The sequence below is a fragment of the Podarcis melisellensis genome (assembly GCF_964234715.1).
Source record: "Podarcis melisellensis genome assembly, chromosome: 2".
In the NCBI taxonomy this organism is placed as follows: Eukaryota; Metazoa; Chordata; class Lepidosauria; order Squamata; family Lacertidae; genus Podarcis; species Podarcis melisellensis.
Window position 1 is genome coordinate 28,358,058 of NC_138529.1, and position 23,715 is coordinate 28,381,772.

At 39.7% G+C, this 23,715-nt stretch overlaps 1 protein-coding gene across 2 annotated transcripts in view; it reads right to left on the reverse strand.

The window, feature by feature from the left end:
• RPTOR (regulatory associated protein of MTOR complex 1) overlaps positions 1-23,715 on the reverse strand; it is a 302,464-nt gene that overhangs the window by 174,686 nt on the left and 104,063 nt on the right. For both annotated transcript variants that reach the window (XM_081899559.1, XM_081899558.1), the window contains exons 4-6: positions 21,953-22,111; positions 17,859-18,005; positions 4,635-4,810 (exon numbers count right to left, since the gene is read on the reverse strand). In XM_081899559.1, the coding sequence (XP_081755685.1) occupies positions 4,635-4,810; positions 17,859-18,005; positions 21,953-22,111 (482 nt within the window). The remainder of the gene's footprint in view (positions 1-4,634; positions 4,811-17,858; positions 18,006-21,952; positions 22,112-23,715) is intronic.

The following is a 23,715-nucleotide window of genomic DNA, read 5'->3' on the forward strand; positions in this document are numbered from 1 at the left end:
CCCTCTGCTGGTCCCCTGTAACTTCCCTTCTCGCAGTGAGGGAACCGCCAGAAGACTCTTGGAGGTGGACCTCAGTGTCTGGGCTGAACAATGTGGGTGGAGACACTCCTTCAGATATATAGGACCAAAGCCGTTTAGGGCAGGGGTAGACAACCTAAGTCCCATGGGCTGGATGCGGCCCAATGCCTTCTCAATCCGGCCCACAGACGGTCCAGGAACCAGAGTATTTTTACATGAGTAGAATGTGTCCTTTTATTTAAAATGCATTTCTGGGTTATTTGTGGGGCCTGCCTGGTGTTTTTACATGAGTAGAATGTGTGCTTTGATTTAAAATGCATCTCTGGGTTATTTGTGGGGCATAGGAATTTGTTCATCTGCCCCCCACCCCCCAAATACAGTCCAGCCCACCACATGGTCTGAGGGACAGTGGACCAGCCCACAGTTGAAAAAGGTTGCTGACCCCTGGTTTAGGGCCTTAAAGGTCAGCACCAACACTTTGAATTGTGCTCAGAAACATATTGGGAGGGAGGAAGTCAGCAGACTTCCCTTAAACAAAGGCAAAATGCTCTTGGTGTGTCCTCTTATAAGACAAGGACAAAGTCACTCTCTCCCAGCCTAAGCTGCTCAAAGGTCAAAATAGGGAAGGGAAGAGCAAGTACCAGGACTTGAATTTTTTGAAGGAAGGGCAAGAGACAAATGTAGCGGATAAAGAAAAGCAGTATCTGTTGCATCAAAGAAACAAAGGGAGATTCATTTATTCACTTAAACATTGTGGGTTGCAGCCAATGCTCTGTGGGCAGAAGTCCATTTGCACAATGGGACTTTCCTTTCCACTCCTCCGTACCCCTCCCAAATCTGCTCCAGAGGGTCTGCTAATCCTCCAGAACTGATTTTGATGGCATGCAGGGAGCTACAGGGGAAAGGAGAAGAGGAAAAACTTCAATTCTGCAAGCAGAAATATATTGCACTAACAGAAAAGTATGGTTGGATAAAAATTAATTAATTTATGACATACCCCCTTACCTTCCTCAATAACATGTAACAACCACTCATTTTGCACACATATTGAATACAAAGCAAAATGCTCCAATATCAATAGTAAATCAGGAAAAATAAGCAAAGACTTTAAGGGTGTTTTGAATACTGCTGAATCCAGCTACAATCTAACTCCCCAATGTATTCCTTGAGCTGCAGAAATGTGCTCAAACAAGCTGCAGACTTAGAAACAATGAATATGGTAACTAGGCTTAAAAATTGTCATGGTTTATTTGCTGTGCTGTATTGACTCAGGCTCTCATATATAACACAGTATTATTTGCTCACTCTTCATTCACTGAATGATGTCAAAGCAAATTGAAGTTATATAAATATCATTAAGGTTGTACCACAAAACAAGACACAGAAAAGGAACAAAATATTCCATAAGACTACCTCATGTCGTACTAGAATGTTGCTGAAGGCATTGAGATGCTAGAGGTGTTATCTTTCAGATGATACAAACGGCCTCGGTCCAGTATACCTGAAGGCGCGTCTCCACCCCCATCATTCTGCCCGGACGCTGAGGTCCAGCGCCGAGGGCCTTCTGGCGGTTCCCTCATTGCGAGAAGCAAAGCTACAGGGAACCAGGCAGAGGGCCTTCTCGGTAGTGGCGCCCACCCTGTGGAATGCCCTTCCAGCAGATGTCAAAGCGATAAACAACTACCTGACATTCAGAAGACATCTTAAGGCAGCCCTGTTCAGGGAAGTTTTTAACGTGTGATATTTTACTGTATTTTTGGTTTTTATGGAAGCCGCCCAGAGTGGCTGGGTAGGCCCAGCCAGATGGGCGGTGTATAAATAATAAATTATTATTATTATTATTATTATTATTATTATTATTATTCAGATGATACAAACCCAAACCCCTTATCAACCCCACCATAGAATCAAAGAAACAATCACAAAATCACATGAATTTATAATAAATGCAAATCCATTTCTCAGACTCAAGGCTACCACAGAAGTATCCCTCCTTAAAAACATTATGGCGCTATTTCATTTATGCCACATCTTTGGATATAGATTGATATTTATGTTTCTAAACTGAAGCCACTAAATACAGAATTCTACCAGGGACAAAGGTTTTGCTGAACTGTATTTGTACTTATGCTTAATTTGGTGCACTAAAAGTCTTGAGATAATTATATGGGTTTCGGAGGAAAGAAAATCCAGATGGGTTTTTATTCATCCTATTTGAGTTCCACAGAAATATAGCCATGGATTTCCTTCCTTCTTTATACAAAGAACTTCCTCACAGAAAAGAAAAATTTCCCATACATCAATCATATAACTTAAAAGGTCTCTCTAGAATTGCTTTTCCAAAATAAATAAATACTGTATATATGATTTCCTTATAAGCACAGACCCATTTTATTGTTCCTTGTTTATTTCCCTCTCTGGGATGGGGTGTATAAAAACAGTCTTGCAAAAAAGAGACTGATACTGAGCAACTATCTCAAGGAATTGTTAATATGCTAAAAATGACAAAAGCGTCTGCTGGTAATAGTCTATCAATCCCCTCTACAATCACCTCCTACTGAACAGGTTAAGTAAAAGCAAACAACTGGTTTACTGTTCTGTTGTTAAAATATTATAAAAACCCGCTGAATCAAAACAAAAGTCCCATCTAGTCTAGCATTCTGTTCTAACAATGGCCAACTAGATACCAATGGGAAGTCCAAAAGCAGGACATAAGTAAAATAGCATTATCCCACTCAAAACCCCTGCACCTGGTACTCAGAGGCACCACACCATCATATGGGAAGTAATATCAAGTAATTGAGGCTAGTAGCTTCTGATATAAAATGTTAATATAATTAACAATGACTAGCACATATCTATTATATGAATTGTGTTATCATTTTTAATGGCTTCATAGAAATTATCAGGGTCTATCATAGGAAAGCAATAGGAAAGCATGAAAGAAAATCCTGGCCTATATATTATATACCATGCAACCACCCTATTCAGGTATTATAAATGGATTTCTACATTTTGAATGCTGAGACCTCAAAAACAATTTTTGGAGAAGTCAGGACAGAAATGTAAGATGATAGGACAATCAACACCGATGGTGAAAACAGCACATACATCACATTGGCTAGTTTATACACTAATTCATGTGAACGAGCTACACTCTGACATTTCTTCTTGGGACTTGTCAACTAAGCACTGGTTTCTTTTAATAAATAGTATTATTATTAATTATTATTATTATTATTATTATTAGGTTTCCCCAGCTACTCTGGGCGGCTTACAGCATATTTAAAAACATAATAAAAACATCAGCATTAAAAAGCGTTTAGGACCTCAACATCCTTAACATTCTAATCCTCAAACTACTTCCCCCCCCCAAAAAAAATATCCAAATGTATTTAAGACCACTTCACAGTAATTATTTTGAGTTCAGTGAACATAAAGACATAGCAGCATAAGGCTTTTAACTTCTGTTTATAGCAGACTGGCAACTTACCATGTGGGACATTCACAGCTAAGGAAAATAGACATTGCAGATTTCACCAAAGGGCTGTTCCACACAGCACACCTGATTGCTCTATGCTCACCAGCACGACATCACCATTTCCTGAGAAAATATGCTAAGTGTGGATGGCATACCTTCACCTTAAATATAGCCATCTGGGAATGCTGACTGGACCAGAGCTCCCCACAACTATTTAAAAATACATGCATGCTGTTGTCCACACTTTTAAAAGTTTGCTACCAAAAGCAATTGGGTTTGTCATGTAAAGTGCAAAGCTGTTCAGAGTGGAAAGCCAGGATATGCATACAAAACTGACACTGCAACTCAACTGCAATAATTTCACAAATACTGCCAAAGCAGAAGAGCTGACAAAAGAATCTTAATTCTGCAGGGTGACATGAAAAACAGAAAGGGGAAAAGAAAGCACTGGACACTCTTTCTATTTACTAAAGCTTTAAACTTGTTTGTGCATCAGAGCTATTAGGTATCTGGTGTTCCACTTGTTTTGGTAGTGTAAACTTCTTAGAATATGCTTTCATCTCTCTCCGCCTCGGCAGAAGGCCATATCACTTCAAATTATCTTCTCTTTTGTTTATGCCTGCGAATTTTTGTACTCCATGCTATTGCTTAACTAGCTTATTTGAAGCATTTTTGTAACATATGGGTTTTACACCCCAATCCTCAAAGCGTAGTACCACTGAAAACCTCCTGTGGAATAAACGAAATATGCACAAGTGGAAGAACTTGAGGATCAGCGCTATAGCTTGTCTGGAAAATGGTCTACTGATATAACATTGTGTTGTACCATATGGTATTTCTGATTTGTGAAAAGGCAGACTATTTTAATTTCCAGCACAGTAAGTCCCTTAATCTGAGCAAACCCAAATATCCAGCTAGAATCCAAAACGTAATAAACAGAAGGATAATCAAAGCCAAGAAGGTGAAAGTATGCTTAATAAGATACTCTCCCAGATGAACACCTCAATCCTTGTAATTTAGTACTGCAGAGATATTTTAAAGCAGTTGAAGTATTTGGGTCAACAAGTCTATCAGTCCAACAGGCAAGGCTCATAGAACATGCAATATTCCTCCAAATAGCAGACAAGTCACTCACCATCTCAGTGCAATCTTGATTGGTGTAGTAAGACAGGATGTGAACAGGTCAGCTGGCAGGTCAGGGATCATCGGTAACAACTCACTGGCTTCACATGCTGCCAGTTGAATGCAATTTTTCATTGAAGGAGGCAAGGGCATCTGAGCCAGTGGATGGTTAGGGTTAATTGCAGCCACCTTCATAGGGAATTAAAACAAACAGCAGTTAAGTCTTCCTACTGATTAACTACCAGTATCTAGAAAATCTTCTGGAAACAAAACTAGTTAGGAGACGCCAAAGCTCAGAGAACCATTCAACTCATCAACAATTAAATTACTAATGATACTGGTGCAGATTGTAAAGCAGAAATGAATAGTTCTAGCCTATCCAAAGGGTAACTGCTTATCCAAAGGATGCCTTTCGACACTCTTTAGTCATGGCCCGGGTCATTTTTCTCAAAGGCACTACCTAAGTGGTTGCAGGAAGGTGGTTGCATAAGCTGCACAGCCTTAACTTCTGCCTATATCGGCCACACGGACAACTGAAAACCAAGATAGCGTTTAGGAATGAAGCCTAGGATACAGGCTGTTCATGTGCCTTAAGTGGTATGTTATTTAATATAATTTTTTTGTATTCCACCTACACATCTTCAGTGCCCAAGCTGGCTAATAGACAATAAATCATGAAGTTACAACATACACAATAAAGCAGCATATTACAAATGACAAAATAAAATATAAATTCAGCATTAATTTTACTTTGTTTTTAACAGAAGGGTTTGGGTTTGTTTGTTTTTGCATATTTTGTTGTGGTGAAGGCCTAAAAAAAGCATTAAGAAAGCATTAGGGGGGAAATGAGGAAAGCATTTAAAGATCAGTCAGTTGGATTGAATCCTTTGAACCCTCTTTGCTAGCACCATCATCATACCATAATGCCTAAGACCAATCCATGACGTCTCTACTCGTTTTTCCTTCATCACCCTGATTTTTTTAAAAAAACTCCAAGATCAATTTAATTTGAGACTATGATAATTTGATCCAATTTTCATTATAAAGACGTTGCTTGAGTACAAGTTTCTATAGGATGCTCAACAAAAGACTGGACCACCAAACTGGCCATTCAATGAACTACTGTAGATATCACCACCTCATTCATGAATAGTGTTATTATAACCTGAAGTAGCTCAACAGTATAAATATTAATTGGCTGAACATTATTATGAAAGAAAAACTTCTCTGTCATCATTTGAAAATGCTTAGAAAGAAACTATACTGAAAACCAGTTTAACAGCCTTTCATGAAACTGTCTATATCTGATGCACAGTGTTTCTCCAAGAGAGTGAAAAAAAGAAGTTTCTGGTATCTCATGGGATTTCTGGTGTTGAAATTCTGGCTGCAGGGAAGCAATTGTTCCAAATTACAAATGTGAGCTGAAATAGTGCTTCCAAACCTCCACAATGGAGATCAGAAATATTAATTAGCTAGGAAAGGTCTGTATAAACTAGCCCTTACTCATATTCATATGCAAATTAGAAATAAAAAGGAGAATTGCAAGAAGATAAAACATTATGCTTGAGGGAACAGGACAGAAGGGAAAGAATCCTTTTGGGAAAATGAATACACAGAGAAAAAGAAATGAAAGGTCTTCTTTAACTGCTAAGATTGCATGTAGGCAGTTTGTATGGATCCTTTCTCAAAGCTCAATTTTAAAATGGGCCTTTGATGGTAACCAGCTTGGAAAAAAGAAAACGTTTTTTCGGAACACTCCACAGCAGTTGGTCACAGGAGAAATTTCAAAGCAAGTCCCTAACACTTCAGTAACCAGAAGAAGAGCCAACATAGTGAAACTACTCCAAAGCAGGAAATTGCTTCCCAAGGTCTGAATGACATCACTGGTATGAATTGAGAACGGTTCATTCCCTGTTTGCCATGAAAGCTGAGCCACAATGAGAGACAGAAATAACAGAAACGTCAAACAGCTTGCACATACTGATGTTCGAAACAGACTCTTATCCTACTAACAGTGCTGTCATCATCCAACCAACCAGATTTCACTACAATACAACAGTTACTGAGAACAAACAAAGCTAGGTAAGGTGGCTATGCCTGCTTCCCAAAGGCCAAATGCTGCTAACATTTTTTAGCCCAAGGGCACACTGGGAATTTTGAGAGTCAGCTGTGGGCATCACCACCTCTGGTTGCTTCTCCTCACCCTTGATCAATGTCCCCGCCCCACAGACAGAGAGAAAACACATTAACATGACTGCATACATGTTTTTGGTCTCATCATGTTTAAACAGTAAAGGTAGAGTAAGTGCCAAAGTACATATTTTTCAGTATAAAACTATTTTGAAGAGCAAACTTCTAATTACCCCTATACATTTAAAGAAGTAAGCATCTTAAACCACTGTCTTTTCAGCAGTAGATATTACAAACCAGTGCAGTTACAGAAAAGTAAATATTAAACCTGCTAATTTACAGGAGATAACTTCCAATAATGGCTCACTTAAAGAATTAAGCATTTTTCTGCAATGTGCTTTTATATTACTGTTAGGGAAGTAACCCCAACCACACTTTGCTCGATCTTTACTTAAATAGTTCCTTAACCTGACTTTCAAACAGTAACAAGTAGTGCTGTTCCATACTAAGCTTGTAATGCAAAGCAAACTCAATGAAAAGTGAGTTGTTCGTATGGTCAATAGTCCACATTTACAACTTTGCAAGGTTCCGAGGGAGATTAATGGTGGTAAGAGGATGCTGCTGAAACTGAAGAATGGGATTTGGGTGAGGTGGTAGCTAACTTGCATGTAGTGCTATGCCATGTAACCCACACTGCCCTCCACAACGGAAGCATACCTTTATACAGTCTTAAGGCTGCTCTCTGTACCATGTACCTCTTGAAGACAGCATCAGATTCTCTCACAGCTGATGCCATGGTTTCAGCCATGTGTTCACATGCGTACTACGTCAAAACTTGACAGTTCTGAAATCTCTGTTGAGGTTTTTGGTCATCAAGCCCATAAAAAGTTTATGCAGTTCTATTTCCAGTGTCCTTAGTGGTCTTAACTAAATTCTTGGCAAGCTGCTGCTGATCCACCTTCCTCCTGTTCCTAAGCTTAGCTGACCTAGGTCAGTGGGCCTCCTTCGCATGACTAGCACTGCCTCTACTTCAGCATGTTTCTCAAGGACAGTGCACTTCTCAGGTTCTTCTTGTTCATCTGTGATACCTAAAGATCCTGTAAGAAAGAGGATAATTAAATAATTAGAACCCAGGGTGCTTCAGAGATGATGGTAAGTTCTTCTCTGGCAGTTAGCATCCCAAAGATGACTTTAGATTGGGAATGGAGTAAGCTTACCTTGAGAGAGATCCCTAGAGAGAGTATGCTTCAAAGCAGGAATGGCTCTCTGTTCAAATCCAAAGGTGGAGGAAGGGGTTTGTCTGTCAAGGCCTGCTGGATGTCAAGTTTTGCTGAGTCAACCATCTGTTCTCCAATGTTCGTCTTATCTGACAGCATCCTAAGTGCCAACACATTGTAGGTAAGGTACTTCCAGTGGGTTGCCTTCTTGAACTCTCTTCCCGATACCAAGTCCAGCAAAATATGCTGATGTTCCTCCTGAGTCTGCTATGGCTCTCACTTTTCCTCTTCATACTTTTAAGATAGAAGAATGCTGAAGTCTTCATTCTGGAGCAACACTGTAGACCCTATTGGTGGTAGAGCCCTTTGATACACCATGGTGTTGTTTGACGGTTGCTCTTCTGATGGTATTATCTTCATCTCCTCAGAGATAGAGCTTGGACTAACCTTGTGCTGCAGACATGTTGTCACCCTATACGTGGTCAACCCAAGCAGCTTTGTCCACTTGCATGGAAAAGCCAGGATCCAGGGGCACCTGGACTGCTTTTAACCATACAAGCACAAGGCTTGGAGCTGTAAACGCCGAGGGACAGGAGTGCTTGGCAGTGTTGGTCTATGCAGAATTGGAAGCTCTCCTTGGCCAGAGAATCCAAGGGTGGGAAAATGGGTCTGCCTTGTCTGGCCAGAGGACAATGGTGCATTGATGGGGCTTGACTGAAGGTTTCCTTTGCAGTTGTTCTAAAATTAGCCCTCTGATACTTGATTGGGAACAATGTTGTCACTCCATGAGGTGTAGCACAGAGTCACATCTTTCTTGTCTATAGAAGACTGCTAATCACTGAAGAGCATCATCCTGGACCCAACTCCTGAGTGTTTGCTGTGGGTAGTGATTTCCTTCTTTCTCAGGGCATTCATTTTCTTCCTGCACTAGACAGCATTCTGATTGTATCCTTGCTAGCACATCTCATTGGAGAGCCAGATGAGCACAGTATCCTTCCTATACCAAGGAACCAGTTCCTCTAGGACATGTGGAAATGGCCACTACCACCTTCTCTTCTATCCAAGATTTTGCTCTTAGCTTCTGGGAGGCCATCTGTTGTTGAGAATCCAAGGGTGTAAGGCAGTGTTTCCCAACCTTGGGTATCCAGCTGTTTTTGGACTACAACTCCCATCATCCCTAGCTAGCAAGACCAGTGGTCAGGAATGATGGGAACTGTAGTCGAAAAACAGCTGGAGACCCAAGGTTGGGGAACACTGGTGTAAGGGACTGGGTTTCTTCATCCATCGTGGAGAGTGTCTGCAACTCATGGTATTTACAAGCCATAGCTGAGATTCATTGATGTGTCCTTGGGGTTCCCTTGAGTGTGTGTGTGTGTGTGTGTGTGTGTAAAACAACAAAAACAAAAAACCCCTACCAGTGGCATAGAAGCACTGTTTGAGAAAACCAGAAACAAATGAAAGCTCACCCCAACATCAGATGAGGGGTTGTCAGATAACAGACATCCCTGCACCAAGTGAATTGTTCTCTAAGTTCTTGAACAAAAGATGCTAATTATCCTTAAGTTGCAAAGTGTAATCAACAGGGTATGAAGGGTGGGGGGAGGTGTCAGGCTTTGGTGCTGACTGAAATTATTCTTACCCTGCTAGGATTTCATGGTGCTACTTTCAGAAGTACAAATGTTTTAAACCTTAGTAGTTTAAAATTATTAATTACCCCCACCCCAAAAGCTATTGCTTCATTTCCCTCTAAGCAGCTTTTAATAAAAGTACTTTTGGCTAACTATCATTATGCACGGTTCCATTGTGCACTGCTGCTTTCTTATTCATCCTTTTATAGATGCTAGCTGGACAGAGGTCCCTTTGCACCACAATATGAAACTGTCTGCCTTGCGGGAAAGAGCTTGTCATGGAGAAGTGGAGCAGGGAAAAGCAACTGTTGTTAGGCAGAGTTTGGAGTAAAGTCTTCTTCAGGCAAAGCACTACAGAGAGCAGCTTCATCTTGGGAGTGGTTAAGTTTTCCATTCCTTTCTTCCTTGCAAATCTGCAGCTCGGCGAGCAACTTGAGTGCAATGGCTGAACACGCCACACAGTTTACATATAATGATAAGCCACAGATAAAAGAAGCCAGAAATTGTAGGCCAACAATAAACCATGACTTATTATCATTGTTTGTTTGTGCTTAACAAACCATAGTTAAACAGCTAGCCGTGAGTTAGAAAATCAAAACAAACCATGGTATAATAACCCTGGGTGAGTACTACATACGAGCCAGGCCATTATTGTTCTGATCAATCTGAAGGTGAAGAATTTGAAATAGAAGACACATAATAGGGCTGATTTGTAACAAGTGTATGCACTTATTACACATTAACCAAGATCCTATTATTCAAGTGAAAGTAATTATAAAAATTGGGACACACATCCATTTATCTGTGAGCAAATTAGTATCCCCCATCATAATGTAAAGAGCCAATACTGTGCAATTCTAGCACTATTTGACCCTTGAATCAAGGGAGTCCTGATTCTTGAGGGGTTTTTTCTCACTCACCCAAACAACAAGCAATAGATATCATGCAGAGCAAAAGTTTTGCTCAGTAGATGAGTTAACACACAAAATGAAGTTGAAAGCACATGCCATAAATACTGTAGTGACAACTGCTGGATTATGCTACTAACAACATCAATACATGAAGGCACTTCTAGAAAGCACATAGCAATCCTAGCTGAAAAGTAGCCTATATGAAACCTGCTCACATGCTTGGCAGGGGCAAAATACAGCTCTGTAAGAGAGCACCACTTTTATAAAGGCAACTCTCATGTTACAAAATCAACACATTACTTACCCCCACTAAAAGGAGTGGCACTTCTAGGTTAATTTTGTTATAGTAAAAGTCCTTGCTATTTGTAAATATGAAGCTACCACCTGATGAGTTTTTAGCAGTTCAGAATCTGGAATCAGACAAGTAGCTGTGGCATTTGAACTGAGAGGGAAAGGCTTTCTGATGAAACAAAATCAGCTGAGTAGCTCTGGGCTAAGTTGAGGGAATAGTATTGCCAGCTTTCCAGGACAAGTGTTGACTTTGTCTGGGCAGCCTTCCATTGGATAGAACAATCTTCATTCTGAATATATAAAGACCAGAAATAATCTGGAGGGAGTTATACGCTTAAAGCACAGAAGCTAGCAGGACTTACGTACATTTAGATTTATTTAGACTGTGCATAGGATTGGAATTAAAAGCTATTTAAATACTCTTGGCTACTGCGCCTCAATTTTGCTGCTTCTCTAGTCTTTTTACTTTGCAGACTGCAGCAATTCCCCTTGCTAATCAGCTGACTGCCTGGCAGCTAATCAGTAGATCAGTGACACAACACACATCTGATAATCTCATTCATTACAAGTGACAAGTAGCAGAGATGTGAATGGGTCAGTGATCTAGCATACACAGCTTCACTCTATGGTTAGGGTCAGGAGTTGTTATTATTATTACTATTTTTGCAAAGGACTCTTGCACAGAGAACATTAATGCTGGCTGTGTCTTAGGATTTGGGGTGTTTAAAGTTTAAATATTGTGTCTATATTACTACTGTATGCAATTCTCTGCTTGAGGAGGAGATTCTCATAGAAAGCAGGTTAAACTTCTATTAAATGTGTTCAGTTTCATGCTGAGTTTGACTGGATCAGGTTATTTCAGGCAGGTTCCCCATTTCACACATGATGTTTCCCACATAGGCAAGCACTGGTATTGCAAAACCCACATACATTAGTGTACAATATGCTCCGTGAAGGTCATACATGTGTATTCTGATGAGGAAAGTACACTACATTTGGAAAATGCAGCTTTCCAAGTGCATATTTAGCAAAACAGATACATGCGCAATCTTCACACAGGTGTATGCCAGGCACGAGGAACATTTTTCTATGGAGGGCCACTGACTAATGAGAAAAGGTAATGGGTGACTCTGAGCTGAAGAAGGGTGGCATAGGCTTGGCTCTATGCCTGCCAGGCAGTTGGAGCTACAACTACTCAGCAAGCACAGGGGCTCCTCGGTATGAGAAAAATCTATTTGCCTAGGGACAAACCAGACTCAAACAATGCTTCTTTATTCCCCCCCCCCCCCCGGTATTAAAAACAAAAAAAACAAAGTAGACACCTGAGACTCCACACCTATTAATGAACATGGTTTTCATTCGTGTACGAAACTGAGTATGTTTTTTCCTACACCAGTATATTGTATTGGCCCAAATAAGACGCACCCGCAAATACGCTACACCTTTAAAATTCAAGGCTTATTTGTGGGTGCAGTCCGCCTCCCGGCTGAATGGGGGGGGGGCAGGAACCCACATCTTGACACTACCACCTCCTGGTACTCCCGGCACTCCCTCCCCAAGCACCAGAGAGGCTTGGGAGCGATGGGCGGGCTGCGCACCATTGCCCCGCGTTCCTCTTTGGGGAGGGGGAGCCATGCTGCTTGGCCAGCAGCCTCCCCTGCTTCTCCTCGATGGCTCAGGGGAGGTTTGGGAGCAGGGGGTGGGCTATGCACCATGGCCCGTGCTCCTGGGACTGCTTCCTTGGGGTGGGGGTGGGGAACCACGTTGCTTTGCCAGCAGCATAAGGTCGCGAATATAAGCCGCCCTTTATCTTTTCACTGTCAGAATTTGGAAAAAAGTGTAGCTTACATAAATACAGTACATATTTAGGAGAAAAATCAAGTGCTCTCACTTGTTGCTGTTTAGATACTGGCTTTACTGTGCTGTTTTTGTGTGTTCTGAACAAGGGAAGAATTGCTTATTCCTTGGCGTGATAGTGTCAAAAGTATTGGACGTGGAGGTTTGAGGCTACAATTTCCATCATTCTGAATGCTGGCACGGCTTGGTGATTTCTCAGAACCGACAGCATCCTGATTTTCTACGTCAATGTACTAACAAAGGTAAAGGAGAACAATTTCTTCTTTCCAGAAGATGATAGATTAGGAAAATTCCACACACCACTGACATATACCGTAACAGTGCTCTGGACTGTAACTTCAAAGATTCATCTGTGCTGAAGACGGAAAACAAATCAAAACTGCAAATTTGATCTCATTAGTTCTGATCAGAAGCAGTTAGTCATGTACCGTACTTCTGGCTAAAGGAACAAGCACTCCCACAGTAGCATTTAATTCCCACACAGAGAAGGAATAAACACAAAAAATTCTACTGCTCTAACATAAAATACCCTAGAGACTGAAAAAAAGGACATGAAAATAAGGCTGTGGGGATGTGGGGAGACTAAGAACCTAAGGCTCATATGTCACTATTAATTTATATACAGCCCGAGCAAAGTCCTATGATATGCACAAATTCCCCACCCCACCCTCTTTCCAGCTTTTCTTGACATGTAATAAGGCATTTCAGATATACACAATTATGTGGGATGACACAGGAAGATTAAGCAGCCTTTTGTTCCAACAGTGCACTTGAGCAGCTCATTTAGCTATCCAGAATTATGGTATGTTTACAGACACACTCTGAACTCAATGAAGCTAGTTAATTAGATAATTGAGAGCTATAACAGGGTGGCTTTAGTCCTCAATAAGCGCAGCCAAATGACTGGAACACATCCACTATTTATTGTCTGAACTGCCCCAGCACCTGCCTTGGCTTCAGAGTCTTTCCCGGAGTCATGCATTTATACATGCATTTGGTCAAGCCTTGAGAGACAACACTGATATTCCCTGAAACTGCCAGTGTTCACTGGTAAGAGTCAGCATGAACAGACCATTATATCTAAAGTTCAATCTGGTTTTCAAATGGCCAAGATAAGTCTGAGGAAGAGGTCAAGACAAACGTTTAACAACAGAGACTGCTGCTTTTATTATTAATTGGACCACACAGCTTCAACAGCCATTTTCAGTTACCAGGGCAGTAAAAAAAATCAGATAAAATAAAAGTACAATATTGAAAATATTAAAATAACATACAAAAAAACCACAGCAGCAGCAATTCAATTACGTTCCCAAAACGAGCAATCCTTCAAGCCTAAAGGCAGGCATAGGCAAACTCAGCCCTCCATATGTTTTTTGGGATTACAACTCCCATCATCCCTGACCACTGGTCCTGTTAGCTAGGGATGATGGGAGTTGTAGTCCCAAAAACATCTGGAGGTCCGAGTTTGCCTATGCCTGCCTAAAAGACATTGATGCAAGTGCCAGGTGGGCTTCCCTAGAGCAGGCATGCCAAAGATAGTCTCTCTCTTAATTGCAACCCATCCAAGGGTGGCAAGGCACATTGGCCAAACCTCAAGAGGGCTTGGACAAAAGGATTATTGGAAATATTTGGAATCTGAATTCCAAAGTTTCATGAGCGACCTATGTCAAACATCATGGTATATAAATTAACCATGGAAATACGAAGTAATTAAGCAGTCTCTGACCTTGCTTCTGATGGTAGAATATATTGCTTATAAGCAAGGATACCATAAAGTTCCCCCCTAATAGGATTTTGGGTATGATTTCCAGATGGAATGGAATGGTCCCATTTCTTGTGGGTTTGAGATCTGACCCGGGAACAGCATGGCCAATGTTCAGGGATGACAGTAAATGCAGTCCAACAGTGCCTGGATGCCACCATGGTGACTGTCCCTGTTCAACAGGGTAAATCCACACAAAATCTTAATGAAGGGCTGGGGACCCTTTTCTGTGGACGGACACAGTTTCTCAGGATACTCCTTCAGGGGTCACAGGGGCCACTTTTCTCTCTCATATGGACTGACATGCTCACTCTCTTTCTCTTTCTCTTTCTCATATCACTCATTTACTCATCCTCCCCTCCCAAGAGGCTACTTATTAGGGGAGGAATTGATTGCTGGTGTCAGAAAATTTCAGAACCATTTCCCACTCAAGAACTGGCACTGGCTGCCTGTTTCAATGGCTCATTTCATCACTGGGACAGAAGAAATATATCTGAGGTATTGGTCTCTTGCAACACTGCCCTACTGTCCTATTAACTTGAAAAGAAAAAAGACGCCTGTACTGTTTGCACACCACTGAGTGGCACATTGCATCTTTTGTTTAGGGTCAGAACATTTTACTAGAATCTTAACACAGAACTTTGGATTGTCCACTGGGATTCTGTCAAGTCAACAAGGCATTTTATAAAAGTGAAGTCTTCCCTTCTGGGTGATTAGAAGTGGAGTAACAAGGAAGATGTTCTCATCTTTGGTTTAACAAAACAGTACAAAAATAGCTGAATTGGCATTTAACATTTTCAGAACACTGAACTGGCATTTCTGCCCTTCATCTTCTTGTCCCTCAGGAGCACTATTCATGCTGAGGAAGAATTCCTCCTAATTGCAGCCTTCCCATTGAGATTTAAAGACAAGAGCAAACATTCCCAACCTGCACCCACAGAGGAAGCAGCTTCTTTTCATAATGCTGACAGGAACATGCTTGTGGTATGAATTCAAACCCATAATGCAAAAATTGTTTCCTATGAATCATAGCAGATGATGTAGTTCTCAACAGAGAGAAAGGTCTACATACGTGTAGTCGATAGCTAATATGTGAGTGAAATTCATATTCTATTTACATGGGGGGGGGCGAGCCTTAAACTATCACAAGTTTGGAAAACACTGGCCTATACTTATGAAGACATCTAAAATTAATAGAAGAATCCTGAACTGAAGAGGCCTTCCAGGCAGTTTAGCTCATTGATTAATGACTGTTAGAAGCAACAGGACAATCTATATCATAAGCTTCACATTGCTACTATTTCATATTTTTTAAACACCATTTATACAACTATTTCTGAACTGCCAGTTCAACCCACCATCTGGCAATCCCTTAATCCCTACTACTATCACAGGCCAAAATTTTAAAAAGTATGTCAAATTACTCCATGAGTCGATAATCCAGTAGGTCAATCCCTTTTTAAAGGAACACAGAAAATAAATTTCAAACAGCACTGAATAAATGCAGCTTATAGCCTCCAGTCTCCACAATGCATGGGCTGCCTTCATCTAAATTGGAAGTATTTATATTTACCAAAATAAATATTTACAAGTGATAACCATGGGCATGTTTTGTCTTTTTAATATCCGTTATTTATACAAGCAACCATCTGAACAATAGCCAATAATATTAAGCCTAATGGGAGGTGGGAGGGAGGCGGAGAGAGACAGGCATTTCTTCTTTTTAATTAAAAATAAAGTACCAAGATCAAAATCTAAGTTAATTATGAAACCTATAGTGCACTTTTACATTGTTGCACATTTGGCATTTTTTAAAAAAGTGCAATCCTTGATCCACTTTTAAAAATTGCAGTGTGCATTTTTAACAGGATATGTAACATTTCCTATAAACAGTATACTTTGAAATTAAAAAAGCACATTTCTTAGCCAGTTAATCCACAGCAATACTTGGCATGCGAAGGCTGAAGGTTATTGCAATCTAAACAGACACCAAGAGGGAAATGTTGGATTAGCAACCAGAGAGCAAAGGTTTTCCATAAACAAAGCAACTTACAAAAACCAGTGGATTAATATTAAAATGTTTTTCATCAGGCAATGTATAGATATTGTTTATCCCTCACCGTAGAAAGGATTTGTTCCCAGCTTTACAGTAGGTCAGCATCAAAGGCCGCACACATTTCCCTAGTGACAGTGGCTGATCAACCAAAGCCCCTTTTGGCCAAGTCTTGCCCTTACCTGCCTCATAGATGGACAGGTGGGCATGGCTTTCTCAAAACAACCTGGCAGGCCAAATTTGGCCCACAGAGTGAAGGTTGCCCACCCCTGATTTACAGTAATGCTCTACAAGAGACCAAAGAGGTTATTAAAGTACCTGAGTCACTGCAAATGTCTAAGATTTTTGTGTATTTTAAATTATAAAAGGATTTGAGAAGGAAAGCTCCAACAGATAAGAAGATTATAGATAAATTGTGATGGACTGGAGCACTAGAATCATTAAGTGCTGTTACACTATGCCTAAAAATTCTATGGGGAGACAGCAGCCATTATTAGGTAGAAATTAAAAGGCAAGGAAGTCAATAAATAAACATTTAGCAAGGACTGGCTTTGGGAAAAAAATTAGTTTTGTTTCAGTAAAATATTAGAATCATGGACAACCTTGATAGTCAGAATCCTGTTTAGATCTGTTTGGCTCAGCTTCTAGCATTCAAAGTGAGGGTTTAAAAGATGGAAAGGAGTTAGCAACATAAAAATAAGAAATTGGTTTCTAATAAGGCATCTCTGGCAGTTACAAAGTACAGAGAAAATATTCAGCCAAATTCAGTGTCAAAGGCATAAGTGAAAGCTTCTTAGATTTAATGGCTTCATCTACTGCTATTCACATTTGCCACAATAAATTTAATACTAAAACCACAAAATGTCGCCTTTTATTAACACCAGGGCACTTCTTCACACTGCAAAATTAATGGCAACAACAGCAAGTTCCTTCTTTGTAACTCTTTCAAGCATTTAGTTTAGCGGTTGCACATTTGGTTGCAAGAGTAAGGATACTGTAATAGATCTCTATGCAGATCTAAGTACGCAATGTGTAAGAGATATATAGACCTACTTCAACCTTGCATTCATCTCCTCTGTAAAAACCATTAGGGCATAAGCAGATTCTATTAATGTTATCATTTAATTAACAGTTCTATTAATGGCCATGGTTATACTGTTGGAAAGCAAACAGAATCAGAACTAAATTAAAGCTGCAAGACTCTTCCCAAATTAGTTTCTTTTTTCAGCTCAGTCTCCTACATGTTTGTTGCTAGACGTATCTTTCCATCAAGCACAGTATGATCTGCTCTCACTAGCCGTGATCCCATGGTCCTTCCCCCACTTGATCCTATTAAAGTCTAAAAGAATAATGCCCTCTTTCACAATTTCACATTCCCACAATCTCACCTCCAGCTCCTGCTCCCTCTGCAGGGCAAACTGTTTGAAAGATTTGACAATAAGGCCAGCGTTTGAGCAATCATACACGAAGATAGAGGGACTGCCCATCCATGTCTGTAGATCATATATGGATAATGGGATGTACTGCGTATAGTTCTGCAAAATAAACAAACAAAAACCCACATATATTATACTGCACAGTGAACAGCAGCCTTTGCCTACAATACTCAGAAGGATTAAAGAAGCTACTTCTGTTTTCAGGATTAAGAAACAATTCCAAATATTATGGAAATAAATGATGCTATGGAATCATCATTTACCATCCCATAAAGTAATACAAGAGTTCATCCAGTGTGAAAATGTTCTCAAATTTACTCTGAATTCTGCTCACTTGTCACTTACTATGTATTATTATAATGCACGTATCAGAGATTGTGGTCATAAAAAGAGTCAGGATTTGAGAAATAAGCTGAACATGTTGTAATGTTAGGTGAAATTCTACCAAACACCGTGTGTGAAATTAATATATGTTAACTATTACTAGCTGTTTATACTGGGTATGTCCCTATGCATATTTGTACTAAGCAAAATAAATTCAAATCCTTGTACGGAAAATGCATTGTTTCCTGAATCATGAATGAGAGACATCTTATCTCAGAATAACAGTTTATCAGAAGACTCACTGAATTGTCATCAATTTTGCAAACTTATGGTTGCCTTGAAAACTAAGCACAAAGATAGAGCTGAGACCTCTGGCAAGTAAATGAATCACCACTTTTTAAAACCAAATTACTGTATAACCTATGAAGTTGCTGAACCTATCAGAAAACATGGAACAGCTTCCAGTTACTTACATGGTAATAAAACAGATTTCTGCCTTACAGTTTAACTTAATTTGCAAATTCTGTGCACCTGTGGTACTGTAGAATTGCTTGCCTACTTTCTGAGTGATTAACAAAGATTGCAAAAAAGCAACCAAGGAAAAAGAGCAACCATTAATATTTCTGGTCCCCTCCCCCCGGCAGTACAGTGCATCATTTTTCTTTAATATACAAATCACTGGCATGTACCTGAAATACTGTAAAGCCAAAATAACAACTTTGAGGGTTTCTTGACTTTACGGTCAAAAATTGTGATTTTAATGGAAACATAAAATATAAAAGAAAGCAGCAGAGGGGGCTGGGAGAATGTCAATTTTCTTTTTCTGTGTAATCCATTAGCATCTCATTAGCTGCTTTCCTTTGTCTGCCAAGTTGCAAAGCAAATTTAGAGCACTGCAAGTCTTCAAAAGAGTGGGAAATCATTTTATCATACTGCAGTGGAACATTGGTCTTGTTGCAGCAAGAGGTGAATGGAAGGAGAAGAATGTACCAATAAATGTTCTCCAAATCCTTTTGAGGTGCTCTGTCCTCCTACATGTGCTGAAAGTACAGTACCAAAGTGAAGTCCTTGATGACAAACAGTACCTTTGATCCCTAAATGCCCCATCTCAAAGCAATATAATCTGGGGGCAGAAGAGGAGAAGAAACACATTGCAATTGTCTCTCTTTCTCATGCTTAAATATACAGAGGATGAAAAGCAAGTTCTCCTTCCAACTAAGTGAACATAGATGCACTGCAGATTATTTATTTATTAAGTTCCTCTTTATCTGTCAGACTAGATTAAACATCCAAAAACTAGGCTTGCTTTATAAGGCAGTCCTGAAAAATTAAGCTAGCCACCACATTATGCAAAACATGACAAGAGGAATAAAAAAAATCAAGTTAAGGGGGGATGCATGGCAGAAAAGAGTGAAGTGTGTGTGTGTGTATGCATACAGAGACACCAACACACACACTTTTTTAAAAAAGTGACTTATTCAAACTATGCCACACAGTCCTTTTTCACTTGGATCCCTGTGGAAAATAGAGTCTGCTTAGTTAAACAAAACAACTGAGATCTGGCTTTTTGGCTGAAACAAATCAGACAGAAATAATACTTCCTGAAGGGTTTATCCTTTTTAATCTATGTATCAGAATATATTATCCTTAATCTCTTATAAATATAGCACAACTAGAAAATGATGGGTGCTTAGACTTGCACAGGCTCACTGAACAACTCACAGGTCTTCCACTGAAGGGCAAAGAGATAATTTGCAGAGCCTCTGATCAGAAGCAACAATTCTACAGCTAAAAAAAAAAGGTCACAACTATATCTCGACCACCAAGGGCATCTCAGGGACACTCCGTAGTAGGTTGATCCAATTGCTAGTGAATGTGCAGTCACTGGATTTTAATGCACTACCTAAGAGGACCACTGGGAGAAGTTATATTTTTTAGAATTCGTCTTAAAACAAAACAGTGGCATTTACTCTGCATTAGAATCTTTGAAACTTCAAGCTGTACAGAACATAGCTGTTTGGAAGCAGAGGGCAAGAGCATTTCCTCCCTCCCTTGTCTTGCTTTTTTTTTGTTAGAAAGAAAGCACACTTCCCCTTCTGATAGGCAAATATATCATGTTTCACATTCCACCTATGCAAATCCAGTCCTCCTTCGTAACCTGGGCTACAAATCTTTAAGACATCTCCTAATAATAGACAGTGGAGTCTTCATCAGATTACCCCAGCTGATAAGGCAGGATAGCTGGCAAAGGCACAATAAATAAATACTTAATAACGCTGTTGGCACAACATCCAAATTTCATTCATCAGTAATTTATTTCCCTCATTCTTGTAGCACATTCAGCATCACATTATTTCTATCTTATTTACCGTTCAGAACTCATTAAGATCTCTTTTTATTGTTTTTAAACACCAGATCTAGATTAAATATTTGGTGTTGTGTTGGGATGAATGTTAATTGAGTTCTGAGCTCTATTAGGAAGGAAGTTGCCTTATACCAGGTAATATGCTCCAGTATAGTCTTCCTTCAGCAGACAGTGGCAATTCACTACCACCTATTTTACTGGACCTTTTAAACTGGAATTGACTCGAATTGAACACGGGGACATTTTGCATGAAAAACACATGATCTGTTTGCTGCCAAATTACTAGCCAGCAACATTAGTAAACTACAACGTAAGTCTTTGAGGCTACTCCATAGAAAGAATGAAAGAACCTAAGTCCTCTCCTCCACACAGGGCTGAAATGGTAACTTTTTGCAAAATGCACTGCAAACTGAACAACTACATTTTTGTACTTGGAACAATAAAACAAAAAAATTGAAACTGAACTGACCATATAAACATCCAAGAGCAACTCTCCCCTCAGCTATATGGAACCAGCTATAAAACACAGTTAGGAGCAACCCCAAGGCGGTAAATAAACTGCTGAATAAAAGTCTCTGTTTCACTATCAGTCACCTGTTGGAGGTAGTAAATGTGTTACTTAAAAGGCAAAACACATTTGGGTAAGTGCAACTTGTAATCAATCATCATAACCTATCACCCACTTCTCATCTCCATGCAAGTGAGAAGACATCTTGATGTCTAGTACAAGCTCTTGTGGCAGATTTGCTGTCTGGAGTAAGGCTAATAAGGATTCTGAATGCAAAGTGGGTTACGGCTTCCAACACCACAAAGGCAAGCTGAAAATCCTGGCAATGCATTTCATGTTTCTTACATTTATAGCATACACTGCAAGATCACAATGACCAAAGCCAAGTGCATTAAAAGGTATGCCACTGAAGACTTGTTCAGTGTTGGGGCGGGGGTATTTTTCCTTAGAAGGTAAGGTACCATGCCCATTGCTGGCACTGTGTAACAGTGTTTTACTAGCTTATGGAATTTGAAGAGCAATTTCTGGAATCCTCTTCAGGAGGAAATTTGGACATGCACATTAATTATGTATTTTAGCTAGCATCGTTATTATCTCTGTAATCTAGCTCTCTTTATGTGCACACACTAATGCAGAGAGAGCTCCTCCAGAAGGACTGCAGGTACCCTTTCAAAAAATGGAGTTACAAGAAGTTCATAACAACTTAATGTGGGGGTACATAAAGGTGTGAACAAACTGAAGCTCTAAAATCAAACATTAGCAATAACGCTTTTATTGGTTTCTTGATAAGTGTTGAGCAAATTTGACATGAAAGGGACCATGATTTAACTCCATCTGCAAGTCGTGTACCTTGTTGAAGACCCATATTTCTCCATTTACTGTTGGTCTGGGGACACCATGCCCATTGTAGTGGAAGAGAACTCTCTCTTCCTTGGCATTTCGACGCAATGAGGTGCATAGCTTTTTAACTTCATCCACTGTAGGATCAAGACTTTGCTTGTATCGGGCCTGGTTGGAGAGAGGAAGGAGAGAGAGAGAATATATTACATTGTTTTATTTTTGCATATGGATGAGAATTAACAATAATTTGACATCTTTCCTATATACAAGAATGAAGCTCACTTTCATTAAAATAGAGCACATAAATCAATAAGCAGCATATATCTTATAATGTTTAAACTACATTTGTGTGCCCCCTTTGACAATTTCCCATGAACTCTTGCCTCTTATTCATTATTAAACAACTAAATAAACTTGGACAACTTTAAAATATCCACCTGCTATAAAAGCATCTCTCTCTTCATAATGCATAAACCCTCCTACAAATTATATTGGTACCAAAGGAACTATCCGCAGTCCTGAAATGATTACAGGGTATAGCTAGAGATGCTGCAACAATTTAGACCTAGACAATAGGTCATTAAACATTCAAGAAGATAGAAATCCCAGATGAAAGCCTTGTTCAAATGAAAGTTTATTGTAAGTTAAGCCCCTAATTCATTTTTCAAACTCACTAGCAGACAATAGCCAGGGCACAAAGAACTACTTAGGCTCAAGCAAAAGGTATATACCATTTTCAGACTCACCCCTCCTTTGAGTTCTGCTGGATCTAACAGCAGCCTATGAGATGTCTCTTGGAAATCCCACAAAGCAGGGCAAGAAGACAAAAGATCTCCTTGATTTTTGTCCTAGCAACTGGTATTTAGTGCTATAATGCCTCTGAACACAGAGGTTCCACTTAGCTTGTGCCCTATACTCATGTATGCTACTAGAAAGAAAACTATGTGCCAATTTCATGTAAGAAACCAGAAAATCTACCATTGACACAGTATGTACAGGAGGTTCATGTCCCTCCACAGATAGCTCCAACTTTATTCCGCCACTTCTACAATAACTTGTTGCTTCTTATACATCTACAGTGCTATTAATATGAAACCTCACTGAAATGCTTGAAAACAGCTATTATAACAATAAAATAATAATAGAACTTGCTTATTAAGGATTTGTTCATAACCTGAAGACAAACAAAATTTAAAAGACAGGTATGCACATGGCACCACTTGTGATGATATTCTCCTGCACAAGTGCCACTGAAAGCTAGTGGAAACTACAACAAAAGTGCAGTGCCAATTCTAACACAACATTTTTTCTTCCCAAGAGGAATATCACAAGCACAAGTGCCTGTTCACCGACATTTTCTGCACTCGCATACTCTTAATGTAATGTTTCTTCGTGTTTGGCCCCCAACCGCTTACTGCAGAAAAGCAGAAAAACACTGGTACATAGCAAAGTTCTTGTATCAGTCCATTCATTTCGGCAGAGCTTGAATCAAAACAGAGAGCAAACGTCCTTTAAATAACTTCATTAGGAAGGCTTATAATGGGGGCGAGGGGAGAACAACCAAGCAACAGCTACAAGTTTAAAGGGCAAAGAGCTACTTCTAAGCAAATATATACTGTATAACCCCATTTCCTGATTTGTACAGTGTCCTTTCACATTTATTTTTTGCAAACTTCTAAAAGGTACTGCAGCATTTTCCCGTAAGAAACAGTAACCTTTCACTACCTGTTTTTCTTTCACATTTTTGTGGGTTTTTTACAGGAATAAAGCAG